This window comes from Ichthyophthirius multifiliis (assembly GCF_000220395.1).
Source record: "Ichthyophthirius multifiliis unplaced genomic scaffold scaff_1120509251208, whole genome shotgun sequence".
NCBI lineage: Eukaryota > Ciliophora > Oligohymenophorea > Hymenostomatida > Ichthyophthirius > Ichthyophthirius multifiliis.
The window spans coordinates 9,098-27,239 of record NW_004086099.1 but is presented as its reverse complement, the minus strand read 5'-3'; the positions used below and the strand labels follow the sequence as shown (position 1 = coordinate 27,239).

General features: G+C 16.6%; 2 protein-coding genes across 2 annotated transcripts, besides 26 other annotated features; both read left to right on the top strand. All coding sequences in view use genetic code 6, as the record gives it.

Moving 5' to 3' along the window:
- Nucleotides 1-2,707: 2,707 nt before the first annotated feature.
- Nucleotides 2,708-2,744: a microsatellite.
- Nucleotides 2,745-3,989: 1,245 nt separating this feature from the next.
- IMG5_159830 (hypothetical protein) lies at nt 3,990-5,103 on the top strand (the record flags this gene model as incomplete). The annotated part of the gene is made up of 2 exons (XM_004030445.1): nt 3,990-4,575; nt 4,619-5,103. 2 exons carry the CDS (start codon nt 3,990-3,992, stop codon nt 5,101-5,103), a joined length of 1,071 nt encoding a protein of 356 aa, XP_004030493.1.
- A 3,833-nt stretch (nt 5,104-8,936) lies between these two features.
- Nucleotides 8,937-8,997: a microsatellite.
- A 127-nt stretch (nt 8,998-9,124) lies between these two features.
- Nucleotides 9,125-9,191: a microsatellite.
- Nucleotides 9,192-9,293: 102 nt separating this feature from the next.
- Nucleotides 9,294-9,371: a microsatellite.
- Nucleotides 9,296-9,365: a microsatellite.
- A 345-nt stretch (nt 9,372-9,716) lies between the features above and the next one.
- Nucleotides 9,717-9,761: a microsatellite.
- Nucleotides 9,717-9,763: a microsatellite.
- A 46-nt stretch (nt 9,764-9,809) lies between these two features.
- Nucleotides 9,810-9,883: a microsatellite.
- Nucleotides 9,824-9,872: a microsatellite.
- Nucleotides 9,843-9,901: a microsatellite.
- Nucleotides 9,902-9,987: 86 nt separating this feature from the next.
- Nucleotides 9,988-10,063: a microsatellite.
- A 316-nt stretch (nt 10,064-10,379) lies between these two features.
- Nucleotides 10,380-10,439: a microsatellite.
- Nucleotides 10,386-10,439: a microsatellite.
- Nucleotides 10,440-12,539: 2,100 nt separating this feature from the next.
- Nucleotides 12,540-12,641: a microsatellite.
- A 152-nt stretch (nt 12,642-12,793) lies between these two features.
- Nucleotides 12,794-12,863: a microsatellite.
- Nucleotides 12,849-12,937: a microsatellite.
- A 277-nt stretch (nt 12,938-13,214) lies between these two features.
- Nucleotides 13,215-13,277: a microsatellite.
- A 985-nt stretch (nt 13,278-14,262) lies between these two features.
- Nucleotides 14,263-14,313: a microsatellite.
- Nucleotides 14,314-14,569: 256 nt separating this feature from the next.
- Nucleotides 14,570-14,643: a microsatellite.
- Nucleotides 14,614-14,651: a microsatellite.
- A 133-nt stretch (nt 14,652-14,784) lies between these two features.
- Nucleotides 14,785-14,825: a microsatellite.
- Nucleotides 14,826-15,010: 185 nt separating this feature from the next.
- Nucleotides 15,011-15,040: a microsatellite.
- Nucleotides 15,041-15,043: 3 nt separating this feature from the next.
- Nucleotides 15,044-15,112: a microsatellite.
- Nucleotides 15,113-15,328: 216 nt separating this feature from the next.
- Nucleotides 15,329-15,407: a microsatellite.
- Nucleotides 15,346-15,380: a microsatellite.
- A 480-nt stretch (nt 15,408-15,887) lies between the features above and the next one.
- On the top strand, nt 15,888-17,874 carry IMG5_159820 (induced during granule regeneration 1 precursor, putative; the record flags this gene model as incomplete). Its single annotated transcript, XM_004030444.1, has 1 exon — nt 15,888-17,874. A coding segment is annotated over one exon (1,987 nt), but the record flags the coding sequence as incomplete, so codon positions are not given.
- Nucleotides 16,662-17,612: a microsatellite.
- Nucleotides 17,875-18,142: the final 268 nt, after the last annotated feature.

The following is an 18,142-nucleotide window of genomic DNA, read 5'->3' as shown; positions in this document are numbered from 1 at the left end:
ATTTTTATTTATTGTTTAAGTTAATTAATTTCTTTCTAAAATTAATTTTAATTAGAATTATTTTCCTAATTGCTTACTTGAAGTAAATATTAATTTTGATCATTAAAATTAATATTTTGGTATTTAGAAATATAAACATTAAGTTCATTTTATATTTAAGAAATTTGTTCATTCTAAGTTTTAATAATTAATTATAACTCTGCTTTTTCAATTTAACATCTTACTAATTCTTATTGAAGATTTTCAATTTACTTATTTAAAACATTTAATTCTTTATTAATATTATTTTCTTATTGAATATTAGAAATATCTTAATTTTATATATTTTTTTAATCATTTAATTTTATTTTTTCTAAATTATATTCCTTTTTTTATTAAAAATTATATAAATATATTTTTATTTTACATTTATAATTGACAAATTTTGAAATGTAATATCTTAAATTTTTTAATTTAATTAATCAACCAAATTTTTCAATTAATAAACTTGAAAATTATTTTACTCTTTTTTCAAAACTACATTTGCACTTTCTTTAATAACTTCTTTATAAATTTTTTCAAAAGTATTAACTTATTATACTTTTTCAACAACAATAGGCTTTTATTCAATAAAAAAGTTAATTGTAGATTAAAACTTATTTGTTATTTCTTGAATACTTATTATTAATGATTTTAAAATTTTCTTTTTGTTTTCGTTATCCTTCAAAAATGATTATTTAATTAAAATATGCTAGTTTTCAATGCTTTCTTCTTAATCTTAAATAACTCTTTGTAAATGTTCTATTTTTAATTCTTATTTACATATTGTTTCTTTTAATTAATGTATTTTTTTATTATTTTCGCTTTGTAAAGTACTTCTTAGCCTTTCAACTGCTTCAAAATGTTCTTATTCTAATTCTTCTATTTTTCTTAGTAATTATGATTATTCATTTTTTGATATAGCTTATGTTATGTCCATAGAAATAAATTATTTCAAAATTTTCTTATTTCAAATAAAAAAAGTTATAATTTTTTTAACATTTAAATAACTAAAATGTTTTAAATAATATAATTTATTTTGTTTAAAAAAAAAATTATTTATTTTGATATTAATTTTTATATTTTATATAAAAAACTGATAATAAAAATAATATTTAAATATAAATTATATTTCTTCTTAAATAAATTATAAATATATATATAAAGGTATATATAATAATATTATATCCTTAATCTATATTTGAATAATATATGTTTTCTTTTAATTTTTTTTTTTTAATAAATACGAATATAATTTTATCGAAGGTATCAATAATTTTTTCAAATGCATTATTGAGGAATATTAAAAGCAAACTTTTTAATCAAAATTTAACATTTTTTGTTTTAATTACAATTATTTTCATTCGGATTTCCGTATATTTAATTAAAATTGTAATCTTAAGAATGTATTTTTTTTCTATTATTAATCATATTGCTAGTTTTTGATTTCAAAAACAATTAATAACTATTACATCTTATATTATGTCGTATTTATTATTCTTATTGATTTTCTTTTTCTTAATATTTTTAAAAAAAATATTCTGTTTAAGAATTTTTATTTTAATTTTTTCTCTAATAATCTTATAAATATTACTTATTAGTATTATTATTTAATGTAGATACATTTGATATTGTACTATTATAATTTATATAATTCTGCATAAAAAAAAAAAATTCTTTTTTCTTTTGAGGGTTATTTTATAAATGAGTAAATTTAAGTTATTCTTGATCTACACTTGGCTTTCTGTAAAGAGTTTTTGGTTAATTTTAAATTTTAGTTTTTGCAGTTTATAAAGAATTTTAATACAAAGGAATTTCAGGTTGAATTAAATTTTAACTTTTTATTATTCTTTTAGGGGAGCTTATTCGAAAACTCGTTTATGTTTAATTTATTTGCTAAGGTTTTATTTTTAAATTGTTTTTATATGTGAACTTTTGTGGCAAACAAAACTAATATGGAAATTCTTCGTCGTCTTCAGTTTACGAAGGATAATCCATCCTAATATATTTATAGAAAATAATATTTTTTAATAATTTTATAGTATTATTATTGTAATATATTTTATTTTTATCCTATATTTTTCTTAAATATTAAATGGTTATAGTTTGATAATTTGTAATTTTATTTGAATAATAAATATATTTAAAATAAAAAATTAAATTTAATTAACAATATATAATTTTAAATATTATTAAATTAATTTTTTATATATATTTTACATTAAAAATTTAAAAATTTATATGTTATTTATAAAACTTTTAAAGAGATTTAATTAATTTGTAAATTTTGTCACTAGTAAAATTGTTAATATATTCATTTATGAAATCTATATAAATATGTTTTTAATATATGTTATTATTTAAAAAAAAAAAATTCTGCAAAAAGTTATATTAAAAAAATTATCCTAAAGTACTTTAAGGTAAATGATCTTTGAAATTTTTAGTATTATGTTTTGAATCTTGATGACCTATTAATAGAAAAATAATTTTTCTTCTCTTTTCTAGTAATTATTTCTCAAGATTAATTGAAAAAGATTATTATAGTAAGTTAATTGATATAATTTTCTTCGATTTTATTTTTATGTTATTCTTTAATATTTTAATAAATTTTATAATCTATAATAACTGCACTAAAATTTTATCTCTTTTTAATTTTTTTATAAATTAATTATTTAAAAAACAAATTCAATATTATATTATAAAAAATTATTATTTTATTAAAAATTTAAATTAAACTAAATTCAAGTTTATATAAATGTTTTTTAAAAATATGTATTATAAAATTATTTTTAAATAAAAACATGAAATAGTAATTTCATTATTTAATTTTTTTCGTGTCTATTTTTAAAATTTATTTACTTAAATCTCTGGAATAATTATTAAAGTAAATATATAAAAATATAATTTTTTTTATAAAAATATATAATTTATAAATTAATATATGGCTTTTAATTATTTAATTTTTATATAAATAATGAAATTAAAATACATATTTTTTTAATGAAAAAAATTTAAATAATTAATTAATATTTTTTTTTATTATTAGCGGGTTAATAATTTGATATCAAAAAAAAAAATTCTTAAAAAAGTAATAAGAAATATAAATTAACATTTAAAATAATTTATAAAATTTAAAAAAAATGAATTGCACTTATTTTGATTTATTAGAAAAAAAGAAAAAAAATGATTAATTAAATAAACTAATTGATTAAAACAATAATTTTTTTGATTAATTTGCCAAAGAGTTAAGTGAAATTTCATAATAATAGGTATTAAAGGACTCATAATACAAATTTAAAGCTAAGATAGATTAAGATGTAAGTTAAATAAATTATTCTAAGCACTTTGAAAGTCCAAACGCAATACATTAAAATCCAAAAGTGGTATCTCAAAATTCTTTTATTTAACCAAAGCCACTAATTCAACCACCAAAAGAACCAACATTTCTTTAGAAACTAAAATCCTTATAAACTAATACACAAGAATAAAATAATTAAAAATAAAGTATCTAGTAAAAAATAAATACTCCTTTTTAAATCCCAAAGAATATATAAAATCCTATAGGAAATCATATGTAAAATACTTAAAAAAATTATATATAAAACCCTAAAAAAAACCACATATAAAATCCAGAAATAAAAAATTCTTAAAATTTAGAAATAAAAACTTAATAAAATGTAAACTTATTTCAATAACATCCAATATTTTAACAAAATGGATAAAATAAAAATACATTAAAAAACATTACAGAACCAGAAATTCAAGAAAGCAATCCCAACGAAGTTCCAGACTAAAACATTCCAAAATCAAATCAATTTTATAAAGTAGAGGACATAAAAAAATATATAAAACCACATAAATGGGATGTATAAATGTACGAAATTTTAAGAAAAAAATATGGTTATTAGTAATTTAGAAATAATTAAAAAGCCATAATAAACTGTGTTTTGGAAGACAAAAATGTATTCGCAATGATGCCCACTGGAGGTGGAAAATCTTTAACTTTTTAAATTCCAGCACTTATATAAGACGGAATATATGTAGTGGTAATGCCTTTGATTTCTTTAATTTATGACTAACTTTCGGGCATGAAAAAATTAGGAATATATGCTATTAAAGTTTAGGGAGAAAGGAAAATTTATGAAAATGATTTAAGGAAAATTTTAGAATAAGATTCAGATTATCCTAAAATACTTTTAGTTACTCCAGAAAAAATAATGCAAGATAATAATTTTAATAGCTTTCTCATTAAATGCAATAATATCGGAAAACTTAAAAGATTTGTAGTTGATGAAGCCCATTGTGTTTCGCATTGGGGGCATGATTTTAGAAAAGATTATTGTTAATTGGGAAATCTTAAGTAATAATTTCCTAATGTACCAGTATTGGCTTTGACTGCTACTGCAACTGAAAAGTGTAAAATTGATATTATTAAATAAATGAAAATTAAAGGAGCGTCGTATTTTTAGTGTTCATTTAATAGACCAAATTTATATTATGATGTTATTTAAGTACCTAATAACTAAGTTATTTAACATATGGTCACTTTTATTAAAGGTAAATATTTATTAAATTTATATAATTTTATTTTATTTAAAAGAAAAGTTTAATAGATAAAGTGGAATAATATATTGTTGTACTAAAAAAGATACTCGATCGCTTTCTGAAGAATTAACTAAAAAACATGGAATCAATTCATGCTATTATAATAGTAAACTTAGTGATTCTGAGAAAGATAAAGTTCAAAATTTATGGATGTAAAACGACATTTAAATTATTTGTGCTACAATTGCTTTTGGGATGGGTATAGATAAACCTGATGTTAGATTTGTAATTCATTATTCGTTTTCTAAATCTTTAGAGGGTTATTATTAAGAAGCTGGAAGAGCAGGAAGAGATGGAAAAATATCTCATTGCAGAATTTATTATAGTCCCTCAGATAAATCTTCTTTAAGTTTTTTAATTAATAAAGGTACAGGATCTGAAAAGCTTAAAGCATAATAATATACATAACTATAAAAAATGATTAGGTAAAATTTTTAATTTTTTTTGTTATACTTAAAAATACAAAAAAAGTTATTGTGAAAATAAAGAATAATGCAGAAGGTAAATATAATTAGCATATTTAGGAGAAATTTTCGATGAAAAACATTGCAATAAAATGTGTGATAATTGTGTAAGCAGGTCAAACCCTTAAAATAATGAAAATATATAGCTTTTAGACTTAACTAATGTTTGTAAATAGTTTATGGAACAATATGCTGATTTTTAAGAATAAGGTGTAAATTTGACTTAAAGATAGTTTATGGAATGCTTAAGAGGTACAAAAATAAGTACTAAATTTAAAAGATATACAAATATGTTAGAAAATAGTTCTATTTACGGTATTATGAAAAGCTATAATTAAGGTGAAACCGAATAGACAATAAAATAATTAATTAATTAAGAGTTTTTGTAAGAAAAACCTATAAAAAAGGGTAATTTTATGTTTATGTAGTTGATTGTAAATAAAAGTAAACTCAAGCAACTTTTGAATGATAAATAAACAATTATTTAAATAAAAGGAGAAAAGAAAAAAGTTAATATGAAGAAAACTTTTGATAATCTTTTTTAAGAATATGATGACATTGCTGAAGAAAATTTAGATTATAGTAAATAAATCTAAGAAGAAAACGAAGTTTTTGATCAAAATAAAAATCTCATTTATTAAGGTCAAAAAGCAGAATCTGAATCAGACGATTAGGATATTGATGATCTTATTGCTTTTGCAAATAAATATAATAATACTAAACAAGAAAATATTAAAGATGATATCAATGAATTCGATAATTTTCCGAATGTATTTTCAGATTAAAAAGATTTTATCCCTAAAACAAATAACTTAGAGAATCTCAATAATAAATAAAAAATTTCAGGTGTTATATAAAAAAAAAATATAGATGATTATTTTGAAAAATTTAGGCTACGTAAATCTGATATTTGATATTTTTTTTATGTTTCATTTATGTTTATTTGATTTTGTTTGTTTGTTTTAATAATAAAAAGTTATTAAGTCTAAAAAATCAAAATTTATTATTTTTTTTTAGTAAAGAATAATAAGTTAAAAAAAAAGTTAGCGAAATAAAAATTATTTTAATATAAAAACACTATAAAAAATTATAGATATATTATAAATTAAAAAAATGATAAATTATATTAACTAAAGAAAATAAAAACTTAAATAATAGTATTAAATATAAATTCGTTCTAAAAAAATAAATCAAAAAATAAACTTATATCGTCTATAAAGCCTAAATTATTCATTAAAACAAGAAATTTTCATTAATAAGAATTTTAATAATTTTATCCAAACAAACCAAAATATTTCAAAGAATAATTATAATAAACTTAAAACTTATAAAGATAATATTCATAATATAATTAATATTTGTTTGTAAGAAAATATTTCTCATTTGTATTTTGTTAATGCTTGTTTCAAACTTTCTATTTATTTAGAAGAAATAGGTAAAAAAAAAAAATTTAATATATTTTAAAAAATAAATTAAAATAAAGATAATACATTTGAAATAATCGAAAAAATATTAAAAAATGAAATTTTTATTTAAAAGCTACTTTTGGAATTAAAGATTGAAACTGAACAGGAAAAAGTAAGTATTTTTTTGAGATTTTTAGGAAATTTAGTTCGCGGGAATAATATATAATGCACTTTTTTGGAAAAGTATTCATTTTTGGAACTTACAGAAAGCTTCTTTAACCAAAATATGGGAAACTTATCTATCATTTAATATTCAATATTTATTATAGGTAATTTTATTGCTGTAGAGGATAGGTTTTTGAATTATTTTGTATGTTTTAGTAAAAAAAATGACGGTTTTTTACATAAAGTATTTTTTTTATTAAATTATATTCCTTTAAATTAATAAAATGGACCTATCTTTGAAAAAATAATTTGGGTTTTAGATCTTATAATGAATAGTTTAGCTAAAAAAGTATAAAAAAAAACATATTTTATAGAACTTTTAATATAAAATATATAATAAATTTACAAAATTTTTCTGTTTTTTGAAAATTATAATTTAAGAATTAACTTAACCTATGTTTTATGTCAAATATTAAAAAAAAAAGAATTAAAATTCCAAAAAAACAGTCCTTTTTTTGAACTACTTATATCTATATTATAATAAAATAATCCTTATATGCGCCTTCCTATTTATAAAATAATTTTAAAATGCTTGGAAGGTTAAAATAAAGATTTAAAATATTCAATATGTAATCTATTGGGTGACACATTGATCAATTTCGCATTAAAAAACGATATTTTTAACAATAATTCAGCAATAGTGAAGGAAAAAGCTTTTTCTATCATTTTGTGTTTCATCGAATGCGAGTATTTTGTTTTTAAATAATAGATTATTTTTGAAATTATTCCCCATTTTTTAAATTAGGGTTGCTTTTAAAGAGAAAATTAACTTGTAAAGGAAACTTTTTGGAAAATTTTATGGAGTGTATTTTAATTAAATTAGGGGTTTGGATGTGTTTTTATTTTTTAAAATCAAAAATGGGATTTTTTTAAAAATATCAAAGACGATTTAGAGAATTTTTATTTTGGAAAAAATGAAATATTTGAAATTTTATTGAAAATAATTAATTTTATATTGGATTTTTCTGAAAATCAACACGAAATTATAAGGAAAATTACAGATAATTAAATTTTGTAAATAATAGATGGAATAAATGAACAAATTAAAGAAAATAAAGAATTTTAAGATAATTCTTTGATTTTTTATACAAATTTAATTTTAGATAAAGCATTTAATTTTTAAATAAATAATTTATTATATACATGAAATAAAAAATATTGTAAGAATTTAACTTTATTTATAATATAATTAAAATGTATTAAAAAGTATTATTATTTTTATTCGATTTATAAGAAAATAATATGTACAATAATATTTCTTTATATATTTATATTATTAATTGAATAAAAAAAAGATTTTTTATAAATTTGGAGAAAAAAAAGTTAATTATGATAATTTTTTATTTATTATTGCCATTAACTTTATTTTCTTTACCTTGCGAGAAAAATATAAAAGGAAGCTAATATAATTGGTGTAATTTAGTCAAAAACGATTCACCTTGGATTATTGCCGAATCGCATTCTGATTCTGGATTATTTACTAGTGTCTATGTGTTCAATTTTGCAGATTAGGGTTAGAATATAATTTGCGATAATACTAATAATGTTATTTATGAAACTTTATCAATTAATGGAGATGTTATAAAAGATTAATGTGATATTTTGGCTAAAATGGATACTTAATTGATACTTCCAATTAAAAATGGAATTCAAATTATTTATAAAAATGGTAGAATATGTAGACAAAGTTAAAATCAATCAGACGTAGGATTCAGAAAATAAATTATTTTCGAAATTATTTGTTCTAAAACAGATAATTATGAGTGGATTATTTAAAAATATGACTCTTTTCAAGTTACTTAATGTAAAAGAAAACTAGTTATTCATAATAAGGCAGGATGTCCTGTTAATTAAGATAATTTCAAATATATTTAATTTATTTTTTATTTAGCTTTTTTAGTTTTTCTTTTTTATTATTTAAAGTTTTTAAGGAAAAATTGATTATTTTTGTAATATAATCAATTCATATTTATTTTAATTTTATTTAATTAATTTATGTTTATTTGAATTATTTTTAAATTCTATTCAAAAAGATAATTTCATTTTCTAACATTAATACATCTAAATATATTAAAATTTTTTATAATTTAAAATATCAATAATTTATAAATTTTTAATAAAATTATATAAAGGATTATAATTTAAAACTATTAACTCTAAATATTTAAAAAATATTTGTAATTTTAAAAAATTTATTATAGTTATTAAGAATATAATTAAAATATAATAAAAAATTATAATAAATATTATTAAGAAAACATATTATAATAAAAAATTATTAAATTAAATGAAATAATTTTATTAAATTAAAAATATAAAAAATATATAAAGATATTTTTTTATTTATATTTAATATATATATATTAAATAAAGTAAAAATGAATAAATAAAAAAAATCTTTCAGGTTATTTTAAAAATATAAATAATGTATAAAATTTATATTTTAAAATTATATAATATAAGTAAAAAATTTTATAAAAATAATTATAAATTAATTATTTAATATTTTCATTAAAAAAAAGAAAAAAATAATGTAAATAAAAATAAAATCATAACATTAGCATAATAATAATAATAATATATAAATATAAATATAAATATATATATATATATAAACATATTTATATATATTTAATATATAAATATAATTTAAAAAACATTTTTAATAATTTAATGTTAATTTCTATATTACATATTTATCAATAATTTGTTTTTGAGTATAAAATAAATTTTTAAAATTAATATTTAAATCCAAACTTCTTTTTTTAATTATCTTTTATAATTTACATCATAGTTTTATACTTTTTTTATTAAAATAAATTTAATTTTATCTCATTGTTATTTATTGCTAATTTTTTTTTTGTAATTATGAATTCATTAAATTTACTGCTTCATTCATAAGATTATAAGTTATAGTATTTCCATAAGATAAAATTTTTTTTAAGCATAATTATAAAAACCATTTATAAAAACATAATAATTTTGATAATATAAAACTATATAATATATATATTAAATATAATTTTTATATAAATAAAATTTTATGTATTTATATTTTTTTAATATATTACATATGTCAAATTTTATTTAATTATATATAATTTTTTATATTATATTAAATTACATATTATATTATTTTATATTATATTATATTTTTATATATTAAAAAATATTTTTATATATATTTTATAAAGATATATATAAAGTTATTATGTATAAAAATATTATATTTATGTTTTATAAAATATAAATTTAATTTCAAATAAAAAAAATTAAAAATAAAATATATTTACATTTAAATAATTTACAAATTCAAAAAAAAAGATATTTCAAATTTATTAATTTTCTATAAAATATTAAATATTGCATATTTTATGTTAGTAATAAGAAAAAAAAATAGTTAATAAAATATAATATACATTTTTATATTATAATCATTTATAGAAATATAAAAATATATTCATAATTTAATAAATTAAATAAAATATTTATTTATTTTATTATTTAAGATTTATTTTTATTTTTTATATTTTATATTTATAACTAATAAATATAATTAATTATTTTTAGTTTATTCAAATTTAATAGATATATATTATTACTATTTTTATATTTCATATTATAATATTAATATATTATAAAAATATAAAATTTATTTTTTTAATTAAATAAATAATTAAATAATAATATTATAAAATAAATAATAATAAATAAATATAAAATATCAAAATTAAAAATTATTATAAAATATTTTAAAATTAAAAATAATATTATATAATGGATTAAGTTAAAAATTATTGAAATATAATAATCTCATGAAAACATTCATTGAAAACAAAATTATGAAATTAATATAATTGAAAGGTTTCATTTAAAAAAATAAAAAAATCGAAAAACAATTTGATATTAGTGATAAAAAAAAACATTAAAAATATATGAATTTTGTTTAATGTTATATAATTTAAAATTTGATAAAAGTGATTCACAAAATGACGATTAAATCTCTTTAGCTTGAATAGATTTTTTAAAGAAGTTAATATAGATGGTATATATTTTTATAATTATAAAATATGTTTTATTTTATTTTTTTATTTCAAATAAAAAATTTATAAATAAAAAGTTACTATGATATGTAAATATTTTGATCATATATTATACTTAAATATTTTAAGAAATAATAGAAGTTTTAAAAATTCAATAAAGAAGATAATTATAAGCATGATACTCCTATTGAAAAAATAGTTTATTTTGAAAGAATTAGATTTCTGATTGTTTTATAATAGGATTCAACCCTTTTAAATTATATAATGCAAATAATGTGGATTTTTTTTATGAGCAAATACACATAAATGTGATGTTTTGTATGGCAAATATTTTTATGAGCAATTAATTGAAATTATTTAACAATACGTATATTTTTTCTGTATGATTTTTTTTTCTTAAATAAAAAATAAAATAATATATTAACATTAATAAAAGTTCCTGAAATTTAATTATATATGAAACTATAAATGTATCTACTGAAGAACTAATTAGTTTCGTAATAAATTCACATTAGAAAAATAAATATTTTCGGATCTTGATATTTAAATTATTATGAATACAATGAGCCTAAAGATTAAATATTAACAGACGAAAAATTGTTTGGGGTTACTTTGTAACAATTTATTACTATGTTTAATTGCTTTACATCCTGGTTATATATATTTATGATATATAAGGACTTGTAAATTATAAAATGATCATGCACAAGTGAATTGACCTTATATTTTTTATTTTTTAAATACTAATAACAGGAAGTTGCTTGTAGGAGACACTGAGTTTAATTTATTTACTGTTATAATTAAGAACAAAGAGCGAAGATGAAGAAGTTCAAAAAATATAACAGAATGATTACGGATATTATAAATTGAATTTCTAAGAAACCTAATGATGATGAAATTAATTTAAATCAAGAATAAAATAATGATAGTTGAAGGCTCATAAGTAGTGGGAGAAAAGAAATCTATTTTAATTCATCATGAAGAAAGTTAAAATTAATCGAATAATTGTAAATATAAATAAAAATAACATAAAAATTGTGTAAATGCACAGGCTTTGAAGCAAGATTAAGAACTTTTTACTAGTGCAGCAAATTATTTTAATTTATATTTCTAATTAGAATAATTATACGTAAGAAACTTTATCAACGGCTAATTTTCATTACGAGTTAAAAAAGTTATTTTCTTAAACACTTATTCTGCTTTGGTTTCTTCAGATTCTGTTCATTTTTTTTATTTTAATAGTAAAGAACTAGGCATACTAGGCTTCTTTTACTAAAAATATGAGATATATTTTGTTATAAATAAAAATCTAGACAAATTTTTAGTTATAGATTAAGTCTTCAAGTGCGATAGTTTAATTTTGCTTTTATCAGATAAATCGAATATTAATTTATGGAGTTTGATAGAGTTTCAAATAATTTAAAGCATATTTAAAGGTATATAATTAATGTTCAAAAAAGAATTTGAAGAATAAAAATAATAATATATATGTAAATATTTTTTTTTTTAAATAATAATTTAGAACATATGAGATTGAACTAATTAAAATAAATTCGAGAATATAAAATGTTTGTTTTAATTATGTTGTAATTAATAGCCTTTTAAAAAATTAAAAACATTAAACAAATTCAATTATAATAGAATACATTGTTAAAAATAATAATTGATAATTAAAAATAATATTAAGTTGTAAATTTATGTAAAATAAAAAAAATATAAAAATAAGTAAAAAGAAATTTTATAATTATATAACATAATTAATTTGATATTAAGTATTTAAAAATAAAAAAATTAAAAAATAAATAATGATATTTTAGAAAAAAAAAAGGTAAAAAGTTAAAAAATTAAATATATATTGAAAAAAAAAAAAATAGAAAATTGTATAATTAATTTAAAATGAATTCATATATTAGAAAAAATTATTCTTTTTATTTAAAAATAAAAAGAATATCTAATAAAAAAATCAAGCAAAATATAATGTTTTTAATAATACAATATATCTAAAAATGTCATTATAAAAAAAAAAAAATTAATATAATATATATATGTATAAATAAATATATATATATATATATATATATATATATATATATATATTTATAAAAATATTAAATAATCTATTTAATTTATTTTATTAAAATAATTATAAAATTAATTAATATATATTTTTTAAAATTTTTTTTTATTATTATTAATATTATTAAAGATAAATATTATATTTATAAAAAAATAATGCATATAATATAATATAAAAAAAATTATTATATTTATAATTGTTTTATTTCTTTAAATATAATAACATTTAATTTATTATATATTTAAATATATTTTTTATATAAATATTTATTAATTATAAAATTAATTATATTAAATATTTTATTTTACTTTTATTTATTTAAATGCATTTTTTTTCTATTATAAAATATATTTTATATTATTAAATAAAATATATTTATTTTTTTGTTATATATTTATATTTTTATTTTTATTAATTTATGATTTTTTTTTATTTATTTTCTATTTATATAATCTATTGCAAATTAAAAAGTAAAATATTTTTTATTTTGTGTTTTACAAAGTTAAACAAATTAATAAAATTATTATATATTAAATAAAAAAATAATAATAATTTATTCAATTTATATAATTTTTTTATTTTTAAATTAATACCTTTTCACAAATTAATTTATCAATAAATTTTGTTTTAAACAAAACTGTAATATAAGTCTCAATTTTATTATAATTAATTATGAAGTATTTCAATATAGTATTTTAAATTTTCAATATTAACCATTTCTTTTTATTAAGGTTAATATTTTTTAAATATTTATTTATTATGTTTATAAATTGACATAATTTAATTTTTTTAATTCCTTTGTATTAAATGTTTTCAATATCCTATATTTTGTTTTAATTTTATCCTCCTATTGTTGAAAATATATCTATTTTTACAAGCTGATTTTCATTAAAAAAATTCCTATAAATACAGGTTTTATCATCTTCTTTTTATATAGTTATATCTGTTTCATTTTGAGATATTTCTGTTCTTTATTTTTTTCTATAATGGTTTAATATCATTTTAGCTGATGAATAATTAATATTAACTTCTTCAGCAGATTTTTTGATAGATTTATTTTCGAAAAATATTTTGAAAAGAAATTATTTTTTGACTTATTCGGTAATTTTAGAGTATTGTTTTTTTATTTTAATATTTTAAATTTAATTCATTTTTATTTTTCTATTTATTTTAGTTTCTTACTTTTAAATGTTTTTTCTTTATATTTTTTTTTCTTAAAGAGTTTTTATATTTTTTTATTTAATTACATATTTTTTATAAATCTTTTTGTTAAAAATTTATTAATTTCTCTATTATATATTTTTCTTATTTTACATAACTTAAAAATATTGAAAAAAATATATAAATAAATAAATATATATAATTTCATTTTAAATTATATAAATTTTTAAAATTGTATTAAAAAAGTAGATACTCAAATACAATTTTTTAAAAATATAATAATTTATTTTTTTAAATAATAAAAATTATATTTTATATAATTATATAATAAATATTTTATTTTTTATATTTTTTAATGCTAAAATTATATTGTATATTATTTACAAATTTTAATTTATTATATATTAAATAAAATTTTGTATTTTTTTAAATTAAATTATTTTAAATCAATCTATTGATGATTGATTTTATCATAGTTAGATAATTTTATTAAATAATTTAATTATAAATTTTAGGAAATAAAAAAATTAATCAATTTAATATTATTAAAAAGAAAAAAAATTGATAAATAAATATAAAATATAAAATATTAAATAAAAAAATATATTATTGTAAAATAATAAAATTAAAAATAAATTATAAAAGTAAAAATTTATTAAATAAATTAATATATATATAATTCATGTTAAAAAAATATTATTTAAAAAAACATGTATAATATATACTTAATTTTGTTTATAAGATTTTATTAAAAGATCAAAAAAAAAAAATTAATATTGAAAAAATATAAAATGTTATTATTTCTATAATAATTTTATTTATTTCTTTTAGATATATAAAAAATAAAAGTATATTAAAAATATTATTATTTGTATGTATGTTTAAATTTTATTTATAGTATCATAAAAAAATGAAAATTATATATAGATTATAACATATAATAAATAAAAATATTAATGATAGTAGTATTTATATAAATAAATATAAATAACAGTTATAAATAAATATAAAATTATATATATTTTACATTATATAATTTTATAAATATATATATATATAAAAACTGTTGATATTGATATATATTTAATATGTCATATATATAATATATAAAAAATAGAAGAAATCTATTAGAAGAAAAATAAAGAATAATAATGATTATTATTATTATGACAATAATAAATTATTTTAAAAATAAATAGTTTTTTATTATATTAAACAAATATGCATAATAAATTTTATATATTTAATCTATAATATAATTATGTAATCCATAATTTTACATAAATCTTCTATATTTCATATATTGATAGAATTTAAATAAAAATAAATATTTATTTATTTCTAAAATATTAAAAAATTTATTATTAAAAAATATTATATTTTTAATTATTTAAAAATATATAAAAAAAATATCAATTTAAAAATATTTTAATAAAAAAAATATTATAAATTTTAATTTTGTCTGAAATATAATTTTATTATAATTATAAAGATTATTAAATATATCGTTAGATGATTTTTTTTTTAATCTTATTTAAAAATAATTTTTTTAAATATAAATAATTATAAAATATTAAAACGAAGCGTTTTTAAAAATAATCAAATTATTAAATAATTTTAATATCGTTTTATGAAATTTATGTCTAAAACAGAAAAAAAAATTATTATTGTTTAAATTTAAATATAACTAATACAATTAAAATCTTATTTGAAAATCATGCCTAATCAATTAAATCAAATATTTTTTAAAAAAAGCTTGCTTTATAAATTTTTCATTATAAAGCTTTATTATTATTTCTTTTATAAATATAATAATTAAATAAAAAATTACAAAAAAACAATAAAGGAAGGCAATTAAAAAAACTATTTTCTTTAAAACCAAAAATAAATGAAAAATATACTAATTTTTATAATATTAGCAACCATATTGCTACAAGGATTAGCACAGGGCCAAACTATATCTGGATATAAAAGTAACTAGCTGCTTACCATAAAAAATTTAAAGCAAGATTTCGATTAAGAAGGTGATGATGTAGAAATAGAAGCAAAAGAATAGATAACGTTTTAGAAAACGCACCAATAATATACTCTTTTCAAAGAAAAAAATTTCCTAGAAGAAAATCAGATTGAACAAGTCTACGAAGATAAATTCAAAGGAATTTAAGAATTTTCCTTATAAGGTTGGTTTAGAGTATCCAGATCAGCAAATCGTTAAAATAATGCTGCTGTTTATTAACTCAATTAGAATTTAGTTCCTGAAGATAAAGCTAAAGTAGGTGATAGAGTACTCGCTTTACATATGCAATAGAACGTTTATAGTTTCACTACATATGACTTGGCTACTAATAACCCTGCTGTACTAAGTACAATTACGATTATGGAAGAAAATCTTTCTAAATGGCAACTTATTTATCATGCTTATAGTGATATTAAATAAAAGGCCTATATCTTTGCACAATTCCCAAATTAAGATCCCAGTATTATCCACTTAAATCAAATACAGCACTAAGAATCTACGAAATATATTTTATGGGTTGGATAAACTTTCACATATTCAAAGTTTCCTGGAAAAATAAATTCCCTTGTATTATGTGGAGGCGTTAATTGTTATAAAGAAAAAACTTGGTAATAAAGTAAACCGATTACTGTTGTCATTCCTAACCCTGTAAATCCTTTGCCTTAACCTGTAGATCCTTAGTCTGTAAATCCTTTACCTTAACCTGTAGATCATTTACCTTAACCTGTAAATCCTTTACCTTAACCTGTAAATCCTTTACCTTAACCTGTAGATCCTTTACCTTAACCTTAACCTATATATCCTTTATCTTAACCTGTAGATTCTTTACCTTAAACTGTAGATTCTTTACCTTAACCTTAACCTGTAGATCCTTTACCTTAACCTGTAAATCCTTTACCTTAACCTGTAGATCCTTAACCTTAACCTGTAGATCCTTTACCTTAACCTGTAAATCCTTTACCTTAACCTGTAGATCCTTTACCTTAGCCTATAGATCCATTACCTTAACCTTAACCTGTAGATCATTTACCTTAACCTTTAGATCCTTTACCTTAACCTGTAGATCCTTTACCTTAACCTGTAAATCCTTTACCTTAACCTTAACCTGTAGATCCTTTACCTTAACCTTAACCTGTAGATCCTTTACCTTAACCTTAACCTGTAGATCCTTTACCTTAACCTGTAAATCCTTTACCTTAACCTGTAAATCCTTTACCTTAACCTGTAGATCCTTTACCTTTACCTTAACCTTAACCTTAACCTTAACCTGTAGATCCTTTACCTTAACCTGTAAATCCTTTACCTTAACCTGTAGATCCTTTACCTTAACTTGTAGATCCTTTACCTTAATCTGTAAATCCTTTACCTTAACCTGTAGATCATTTACCTTAACCTTTAGATCCTTTATCTTAACCTGTAGATTCCTTACCTTAATCTGTAGATCCTTTACCTTAACCTGTATATCCTTTATCTTAACCTGTAGATTCTTTACCTTAAACTGTAGATTCTTTAACTTAATCTGTAGATTCTTTACCTTAATCTGTAGATAATTTACCTCAACCTGTAGACCCTTTACCTTAACCTGTAAATCCTTTAAATTAACCTAAATCTGAAGAAAAGCCAAAATAAACTAAAGATGATAACATACAAAAATAATTATAAATCTTAGATGATAAAGAATACGATGAATATAAAAAAAACGGCGGAAAAGTGACAGTTTTTAAAGATAAATTCAATACAATTTAAGAATTCGCTATTTATGGATGGTTTAAATTAAGTAAAAATATAAGAAGATAAAAATGGAGTACAGGATATCACTTAAATTCTAATTAAAAACCAGAAAATTTGGCTAAACCAGGTGATAGAACATTAGCTTTCTTTGTAATTAATAATATTCTGTATTTCGCTACATATGATTTGAAAACTAAAAATAATAATGTATATTAAAATATTAATTTTGAACAAAAAAACGAAGATGTTTGGTTTTATCTATATCATGCTTATTCACCTTAATTATAAAAATCATATGTTTTATAAAAATTTAATTAATAAAAATAATCTATTTTAAATTTTAATAAAATTGTTCATACATATTCTAATATCTACAGTATATTTGTAGGATAATC